The sequence below is a fragment of the Sciurus vulgaris genome, assembly GCF_902686455.1.
Source record: "Sciurus vulgaris genome assembly, chromosome: 9".
Classification (NCBI taxonomy): Eukaryota; Metazoa; Chordata; class Mammalia; order Rodentia; family Sciuridae; genus Sciurus; species Sciurus vulgaris.
In genome coordinates this window covers 54,821,753-54,831,421 of record NC_136469.1, presented here as the reverse complement: position 1 = coordinate 54,831,421, position 9,669 = coordinate 54,821,753, and the positions used below count along the sequence as shown (strand labels likewise).

Sequence of the window (9,669 nt, the reverse complement as noted above, 5' to 3'; positions counted from 1 at the left end):
CCAGGCAGCGCTTAGAACAGCATTGATCAGTACAGCTGATCTTCCACAGAAAAGGCATGCCAATATATTTGTTATTTATTTTATAGCAGAAACACAGCAGCTGCAGCAATTTTTGAGAGAATTCTCTGACACATCTGATTTGCTATCATTCCTAGGTACTATTGATTATACACACACTTTCCTATTAGGCTAACATCTCTGGATGCAGCTAAACTATTGAAATAGAAAATCCTTTAATTTCTTGGCTATGATGGAGTTCTGTGATGCCAAATTTCAACTCTCTGTGGAAGACAGAAAGTCCTCAGGACATGAAGTGTTTCTTGTCTCCTTAGGCAAATTGGCTGGGCTTGTTTGAAGTAAGCAATTACACAAAGTAGCTTACAGAAATTTTAAAGTAAAATTAAAAACAAAAATACCCCACTGGCTACTATGCATGTATTGCCTTTCTGTTATGAGGGAATATGTTTGGGATGGAGATGGAAGTAATTAAAAGTGATTAACATAGGCAATACATTCTAATTTGGAATGGGAAAAAAATATGTGTGTGATTTGCCACTGAGAAGGTGAGACCACTCTAAAGAATTTTTCAGAGCCAAAGAGACCCTTATTTCTCATTATTCTTTCCTTTTTCTCTGCATTTTTATGATGTATTCTAGAGAAAATGCCTAGAAAGTTTCATGATTTGTTAATCATTTAATGTTTCCCTATCTAAACAAGAAATAATATTCTTAATGCAGTGTGTTTTCAAGAGGAGCAGAATAGCCTATACCATCAGACTCTACAATCATAAAGTATTGATCTCTCAATATCAGACACCCCTGTCTCCACATCTCACAAGCATGAACATCTGCTCCATCTTTCACAATAAGGCTCTTTCCCACAATCAGACACACTACTGTCTTTGAAAGCACAAGCTTAATTATACTGTTTTTAAACCTTCATGATTGAGCACACATGCAGCAACGTTAGTTCTCACTGCAGCTTTAATCTTATCTTTCCATGTCTCTGAATATAATTTAAATGTAAAATTTAAAAAATTTTAAATCACCATCTAGCCTTATAATTTTTCTTCTATTTTGTATCAATTCTACCTTTCTTGACCATGAGTCTATAATAGCTCTTAATAATTCAAGAAATATCTGCCTTTCTGAAAATTTGGACTTTCACTTCTTTCCTTGATGACACTCCAAGTTATCTACTCCATTATGCCAAAAAAAAGGAATGTTGTAATGTTATTTAATGCTTCCCTATTTTCTTTTGCTTTCTAAATGACCACTCATATTCGTTATCAATTATTTTAGTGCTTCCTGTTTTATGATCTACATGTATATAAATATTTATAGAAAAATTGGGTGTAGGTATGCATTTCCTCTGTCAGAGAATGGTTACCCTATAGTGCCAAATACCATGGTAAAAAGGCCTCAGAAGTCATCTGGGGATTGTAGGTAAAATGCATTAAGGAATCCTCCTGCTTGGACATTTCATAGCTTGGGAATATGCTATTTCATGATAGCATTTTACAACCTAAAGAATTAAACCATTTAACTTCCAACTTTGTAAAACTATAACATATTTAAATCCAGTGCCACAGTGGAAATGGGGTCAGGAATGAGATACAAAGGGGGTCTATAATGGACAGAGATATTATAAGGAATGAAGTGAGACTCAGCAAGGAAGGGAGGAATTGGGGTAAATTCTAGGATGGTATAAACAATGGTGTCTTTGCACACATAATTGGTAACAACATGCTATATGTTTTATCATGGTTGGTTGAGGTATTAAAGTAGCATTGGAAACAAAAGAAAACAAAACCAATCTCTAATTAAAGGTTTATTTATTGTGAAAAGCTGTCCTGTGCATTGTAAGATGTGCAGCAACACCTATACCTGTGCCCATCAGATGTAGTAGCTCTTCATGCAGTTGAAATAACCAAAAAGTTCTCTAGGCACTGCCAAATGACCCCTGAATGGTAAAACTGCTTCCAGCTATTAACTACTGTTTAAATATCTTCTTAAACTATCTCCCTTTTAGCCTCATAAACATCCCTACTACCACCTGCCATTTGATTTTCAAGGAAAAGGTAAAGGTCCCTAGAGTTTCAACACTCCAGATCCATGACTCATTAGTAATAGTGAGTGGTGTTTAGCCACCTAAGTAGGGAAGTTGGTAGCCCTGTCCTATCAACTGGACCATTTCATTTAACTTTCAACATCCTGTCAACCAAAGTCTCAAGAATGGTTGAGACTGGACACCAGAAGGACAGTCTTTTTAGACGTTCTCTTAGAGCATTCCAATTTTTCTTACAGAACAATGAAGTAGTCGTGTCACTGGATAAACATATTATTTACTCTTTAGCAAACTCGATGATCTATTATATGTTTCTCCTCTTTTAAAAATCCCTACTATAACCTCTTTCACATTTCTACAATTCTTTTAAATCTGATCTTTAAAGGATCGCCACAGAATTGTGTAAGGACTGCATGCACCTATCTAATGAGTTTATTTAGAATTTTATAGACAGTAGATTTGTTTTCAAATTTGAAAGATGTATTAATATCTATCTTATAGAGACAATGATTTTACATTTTACATAATTTTACATTTCTAAGGACATCCTCGCCTTTCTCTTTCTGATCTCATAAGCTTGTCTAAATTTCTTAGGAAATGAAAGATTCTAAAAATCATAAAAGTTCCTGTTATTTCCTAAACAGCATGCAAAGCTGTTGCATAATCTCAGAAAAAGATAGACAGGACAGACCTTACAAATATATTTAAATCTCTGAAATGTAGACAAGGATATGTAAATTGAAAGTAAATTTATTTTAGTGAACTGGCAAGAAGGGAAAAAATATAGGGCCATATGTTACCATCAGTTTTGCATATTTGGGGAGGGGGAAGCTTCTTAAGCCAGGCATTTTCAGGCCATAAAATGTCTTCCATAGGTAACCACAAGCTGGCAAAAGTAGTATTACAAGTGTTGAAAGTTAGAAATGAGGACGATGCTTTTATTGGTGGCTGAGCAGAGTTGGGAACTTGGGATAAGAGGAATGGAGATGAATGTGACATAAATTTACTTAAGTGGAAATGGTATCAGTAAGTAGGGAAGCTATGCTTGAAGGAAAGTTCTTTGTTTCACCTTCTTTCCTCCTATTGGTTTCCCTGTATAACAGAAAAGCAATTTTGAAAATAACCTACAAGGTAAAGATGTGTACCATGGCTCACCTATCTATTGAAGGAACCAATGTAATTTCTTCTTTCATGACTTGTTTCAGCAAAAACATCACAGTACCCAGAAAGTCAGTTTGAGTTCTAGCTAAGACACAAATGATAAATTACATGAATTTTAGTGTAAATAACAAGTTACATAAAAGAAAGACTTTATTTGTTCTGACTACAATCGGCAGGATTATGAACAATGCCAGGCAAACAGTAAGTACTCAATAACTTTTAAATGAAAGAATGCATATAGTTAACAATAATTGTATAGAAAATAGTGCTAGAAGCATTATGTATTCTAAATTAATTATTCTATGTGCATGTGTATGATTATATTTGGGCACTGCATATTTCCATGAATGATTAAAGATTACTCAATAATGACAAGATTTTTATGGGTGTACTTCTTTAGCATTTATAAAGCATCTTTCCATGACTTATAATAAATGAATTCAGAAGACAGAATGCCAACTATTTCAGAAGACAGAATTCTAGTTTTAAACTGAGGACATCGTGGGCACACACTAACTGGGTCTCTAAACTTCTATTTGTCCAGCTATGAAATGACAATAACATGGCTCTTATACAGTTCCTGGAAACACAAAATGAACTGATATTAAAAAAATTCTTTGGCAGAATGTAAAGTACTGAATAAATATAACTAGCATTAGTAAAGTTATTCTCAGAGAAGAAGGACCATAGGTGAGTGTATAGATAACTCACATGTTTGCAATTGCATGACCTCCTGGACTCCAAGAGATTGGAAGTTTTGAGGTACTACATGCAGGCGGTCAAGAGACCTGGGTTCCACACCTAATGTTAGTACTCATTTGTGCTGACACTTGTCCGAATTCATGAGTCTTTTTGTACCTTAGTATCATTATTTGTACAATGGGGCCCTCCTAAGTTTCCTGAGGTTCCTTTCTGCTTTTCTAGTGTTTTATGATTCTATGACAGAGAAAGATTAATGAGGCAACTGGAACAGAATCCAAAAATGAAAGACCAGATTTGGAGAAAGTTTAAGGGGGGAAAAAAAAAAAAAATCAGAGTAAAATTAGTTATTTCTTGTGCTCAACTTATAGGCTTTGGGTCCAGACTGCACAGTGGTCAGTACTTCAACAAGCCAGTTTCTCTCAGTTGTACCCTCACTCCACAATACAGGACTCCTCAAGGAACCCAGCAGATACCTGTGCAACCTAAAAGAAGAAGGTTAAAATCCCATAGGGAAAACATTCATTGATAAAGCAGGATAAGATCAAGTGATAAAAGTCTCCTCTTCCATCCCTTGGGTAGACAGATGTGAGGTTTCTCAGAGGGATCTGGTGGGATCCCGTCCAGTTTCTCACAATGGTGACCACCTCAGCAATGCACTTCTTGTTGGTTTTTCTTTTTCCTTATTTCATGCTTCCTAAGCCATCCTTTTTCTTTCTTAGACTCATTTTCCAAACTCAACTACCTGGACACAGGCCCTTACCTTGCACTGTATTTTTTCATGGATTATGATCTAAGAAACAAGTGGGCCTGAAAGCAGACAATCGGGATGATATTTTGGATCTGATTTATTCACTAAACACTTGAAAATAGAGATCCCACCATTGTGAGAACAGAGGAGGAGCTAAAAACCTCTGGCATGCTACACTTTCACAATTTTTGAAGTTACATTCAGGAGTTAGTTGGGATGTGATAAAAGACATAAAAGTTTCAGGGAAGCATTTAGAGGGGCCTGTTGCCTGCATCCACAGGGAAGACTGATAAAACTTAGGTCCTGCTTGGTTCAATTGTAAGGGAGGGGTTCCATAAGAAGCATAAAGCAGGCATTAAAGATCTTCTATATGTCAATGTCAAAGACCTGATAGAATAATAAATGGCATTCCAAGAACGAGAGGGAAGCATTTCACACCACACTTTTAAACCATCAGGCTGCATCAGAAAAAAAATCTATTGACATCAAAGCATTCATGTTTCAGGATTTAATATCTTTGGCAAAGAAACCTACAACCAGTCTTAATATGCTGCCAGGATGGCACCTTGAATTTGGTTTATAAGAAATAATACAGAAACATCAGAAGGACCTTTGCAGAGGATTGAGGAAGGAGTCAGAACTTCAGAAAGAAGAAATAACAGGAGGAATTGTTTTATATGTGAGACCAGAGAATCTACCATCTATGAGTGTGCCACCTTAGTAAAATTTAGGATACCAAATATTTGGAGCAAGCCAGGACATCCCCAAACCCTAACTTTGCCCTCTAAGATAAAAAATAAGTTGTGGTAACTGATCTTCCTAATGTTAAAATAGAGGCACAGTATGATATCATAAACAGTGCACACTGTACTTGGGAATCCTTCTCAAATCCATTTACAGTGACCCAGTAAGTTATGAGTTCGACTGGATTTCAAAATAAGACAGTACAGTAGTTCCTAATTCCAGAGCAAACTTCCTTGACACATAGACCATAGCATCTAGTGGTCTAGAGGTATCTGTATTGGGTTCTAATGTTAAATGTGGGTATCTAGCCAGTTCTAACAGGAGAATCATAATCCAGACAGCTATTATCACTTTGAAAATCAGGTTTTGACTTTCTGTTAACCCTTAGTTGAAGCATAATGACTTAACCATGGGTCACAGGGAAAGTTGCCTATCCTGAACTGAATTTTATCACAATTCTAAGTCATAAATTGGAGTGAACGCTGCAGTTTCATAGTGTAATGGATCATGTACAAGTACATCCAGAGTGCAAGGAAATTCTGTGAGTATGTGACCCAGAATCCCATTTCTCCTGCCTCTGTTGCACCAATGCCTTTTCCCCATTAATACCTAAAGATTCATGGGGTATGCCCATCCCAAATAGCAGAAGAGAAAAGAAATGTGAACCTCATTCACCAGTGATTACCTGGGTTGATAGTAACACACATGGGCTACTGAGACAGTGGTGAAGAGAGATCATCCCAAACTCTTCTGCTCTGGTGCTCTTTGAATCACTAGCACATAGGCCCTTCCATTAGCCTAAAGTTTACCGTAGTTGTTGCTGCAGTAACAGCAGCACAAAGAGGAATTCTGACAACACCTTGTCTCAGCGACTCCAAATACCATTCGCTTTATGCTCTGGGGCTTTTCTGACTCCACAGCATGGGGCACTTGTGGGAACCACTAGGCACTCACACAAGAGCAGGCCATCTGGGCAAGATGACCCATACCTGTTATCCCAGCAACTCTCTCTCAGGAGACTGAGGCAGGAGAATAGCAAGTTCAAGGCCACCTTGGGCAACTTAGAACCCCAGCAATTTAGTGAGGCCTTGATCAATAAAATAAATAAAATAAATAAGATAAAAGGATTGGAGATGTAGCTCAGTGGTGAAATGCCCTTGGATTAAATTCCCAGTACTACAAAAAAAAAAAAAAAAAAAAAGCAGACTGGAAATGAAAGAGAGATAATGTTTCATTAGCAAACCTTTTGTTAACTTCTTAAACTTGGAAAAAGAAAAGGCAACCCTAGATTAGCAAATTATCAACTCAAATCATGCTGTGTGGGTAAGAAAGCCTTTGGTGGTGTCCAAAGACACCCACCAAGTGTTAATGTGAGCACAGCTAGAAGTTCAAGAAAGTCACACCCCCTACTCCTGGGGAATCACTTCCCAGAACAAATGACCTGCATGATCTACAGGCAATCCCTCTGCTCAGGTTCTGTTCTGATGGGATTACTAGACAAAGCTTGGAAAGGAAAGAATAGTAAGAAAGGTAATAATAATAGGAAGCATAGTTCCTTAACTATAGAGCTGGCTCTGTAATTTGGTAATTCACAAATGTATAGATTCAACACAGGAAAATTATTGAATCCGAAGATAAAAATCTCTTGTTGATCTCTTGCACCTTAACCAAGAGATTTGCATAGAAGAAGAAATTGCCCACAAATTTGAAAGACAGACTATACTTAGAAAGAAACTCAGATGCAGGGCTCTATTTTACTGTTTCTCTATTGTGATGCAGTCATTAGCAATGTCATTTTAATAAAATATAATTATTGGTAATAACTACCATTTCATACCAGGAGCCATGCCAAGCAGCGTGTGGGGTGTGTGTGTTTGTGTATGTGTGTGTGTGTACATGCATACATGGGTGTAATTGCTCTTAAACTTCATGGCTATCCTCTGAGGCAATTGTCTTTATCCTTCTTTTATATATAGAAAATTTAAGAGCATCATGATATTCACAAAGCATACATAATAAGCGACAAGAGAGAGGATTTTAAACTAAATAAATCATTCTATCATATATCTGCCTTGTGAAACATTTCTTTTAAATTAGATTTTGAACTAAACCATGGGAAGTATGAGAAGGGATCAGAAAAGAAGTTTACTAACCTGCTCGGGCTTTGACTAAAGAACCTAACTCAACTGGCATAACTAAAAATTAATTTCTATTAGTAGGCTGGAGTGTCCTAATCACTTATCCTTTCATTCAAAACTACTTTTTTTTAATGCTTAACTGTGTGAAAAGTACTTCTCCAGGTATTGGAGGGAGAAAAATAAGACAAAACTCATGAAACTTCAAGCACTTTCTCAAACTAAAATGTAAATGCTGCATCTAGAATTTGCCTGAACTGCAGCAGATGCTAAACACATACTGACTGAAAAGGTTAATTTGTCAGGAGCAGTTGTTCTTCCAGGCAAAGGTTTAGTCTTCCATTGTATTTTACTGTATCTGCACATAAGCAATTCATTTTCAGCTACACTTTACATTTTATGAAAGGAGATGGAGAGATCTTGTAGAACAGCCGTTTATTACCTCACAAATACTGTTTCATGACAGCATGTCATATTCTTATGATTTACCCAGAATCCTATGACTTTTTCACATTTTTATTGGTTTTCCTGTCTTGTTCCTCTTGACATTCCTTGTATATTCCAGATACTGATTTATTGTGGCATTTTTACATTGTAAATATTTTCTTCCATTTGTCACCCTCAAGTTAACTTTGTCTATCTATCCTTCCTTAAATGGACATCTTTAGTTGTCATGTAGCTAAATTTCTCAATTTACTGATTAACATTGTGCATTCATTCTTGAAGCCCTGACCTTCCTCAGAGCTGCAGTCATTTCCCTCACATTTTTTTCTTTGGATTTCCATTTTATGTTTCACATTTAGTTCTGTCAAATCTCTATTTAGTTGAACTATTGGTCCAGTTATAAACCAAATTTATATATAAATTGTTTCTGACCTTTCCTTTTGTTTCCACTGGGCTTTAAAACTTTGAACTCTGGAGAAGTAAAGTTTGCCTTGTTGAAGTTAAAAAACAAAAACAAAACAAAACCAACTTTGAACTCTGACTTGGTAGTATATGTTAATATGTGGGAGAAAAGACTTATTCTTTCCTTTTTAAAGAACTTTTCTGGAATAGTTAAGCCCTCATTCAATAAACCTTCAGTTTGCCAATATCCTGTAAAAAAATTTTTATGTAATTTTGGTTGAGGTTGGATTGAATATACATGTTACTTTAAGTGAAATCAACATATTTATATTATTATTCATTCCATCCATGAACATGGCTCAGTATTTTGGTTCAGGGTGTTCTTTCAAACCATTTAATAAACATTTATTTTCTTCAAATCCATAAGGATCTTATGCATTCTTTGTTAGATTACGTGTGTGTGTGTGTGTGTGTGTGTGTCTATTCTCCAATTTTATAGTTATTTTTACTGTGATTAGTCTCGTTTCTTATCTGGTATTCTTAGCTGACAGTTTTGATATAAAGAAAGGTACTTAACTTTTGCAAACTGATTTCAAATCCAACAATGTTATTTTTCATGTTTGTGGGATTTCGTAGTAAATATCAGTTGAACTGTATTAAATAGTTTTTTTTTTTTTTTGTCTCAGTTTGGATAATCAAAAAATCTTTCTCCTTTCTATTTTGATCATTAATGTAGTAAATTTTTGTTTTAGTCAGTTTTTTCATTGCAGTTTTAAAAAACCTGACTAGAACAATTGTAAAGGAGAAAAAGTTTATTTGGGTGCTCAAGGTTTCAGAGGTCTGTCCATAGATAGTCAGCTCCATTCCTTGGGGTTTGAGGTGAGTCAGAACATCATGGTAGAGGAGTGTGGAGGAGGGAAACAGCTCACATGATGATAAGGAAGCACAGGGAGAGAGAGACTCCACTCACCAGGTACAAAATATATACCCCAAAGGCAAGCCCCCAATATCCCACCTCTTCCAGTCGTACAGTACCCGCTTTCAGTTACCACTCAGTTAATCCCATCAGAGGATTAATTCACTGATTTGGTTAAGGTTTTCATAACTCAATCATTTCTCCTTGAAACCTTCTTGCATTGTCTCACACATGGGTTTCTGCAGGACACCTCTCATTCAAACCATAACAATTATCTGCTATATTTTTTGATATTTATTTCTATTTAAAACCTTTAGGATGATTCAATTTTGGTCATTTCTTAAAATAAA

At 35.9% G+C, this 9,669-nt stretch overlaps 1 protein-coding gene across 1 annotated transcript in view; it reads right to left on the bottom strand.

Moving 5' to 3' along the window:
- Positions 1-2,836: 2,836 nt before the first annotated feature.
- LOC306670155 (uncharacterized protein) overlaps positions 2,837-9,669 on the bottom strand; it is a 155,186-nt gene continuing 148,353 nt past the window's right edge. The window contains exons 3-4 of the mRNA XM_079154727.1: positions 4,293-4,412; positions 2,837-3,309 (exon numbers count right to left, since the gene is read on the bottom strand). Coding sequence (XP_079010853.1) covers positions 3,219-3,309; positions 4,293-4,412 — 211 coding nt within the window. The 3' untranslated portion in view covers positions 2,837-3,218. The remainder of the gene's footprint in view (positions 3,310-4,292; positions 4,413-9,669) is intronic.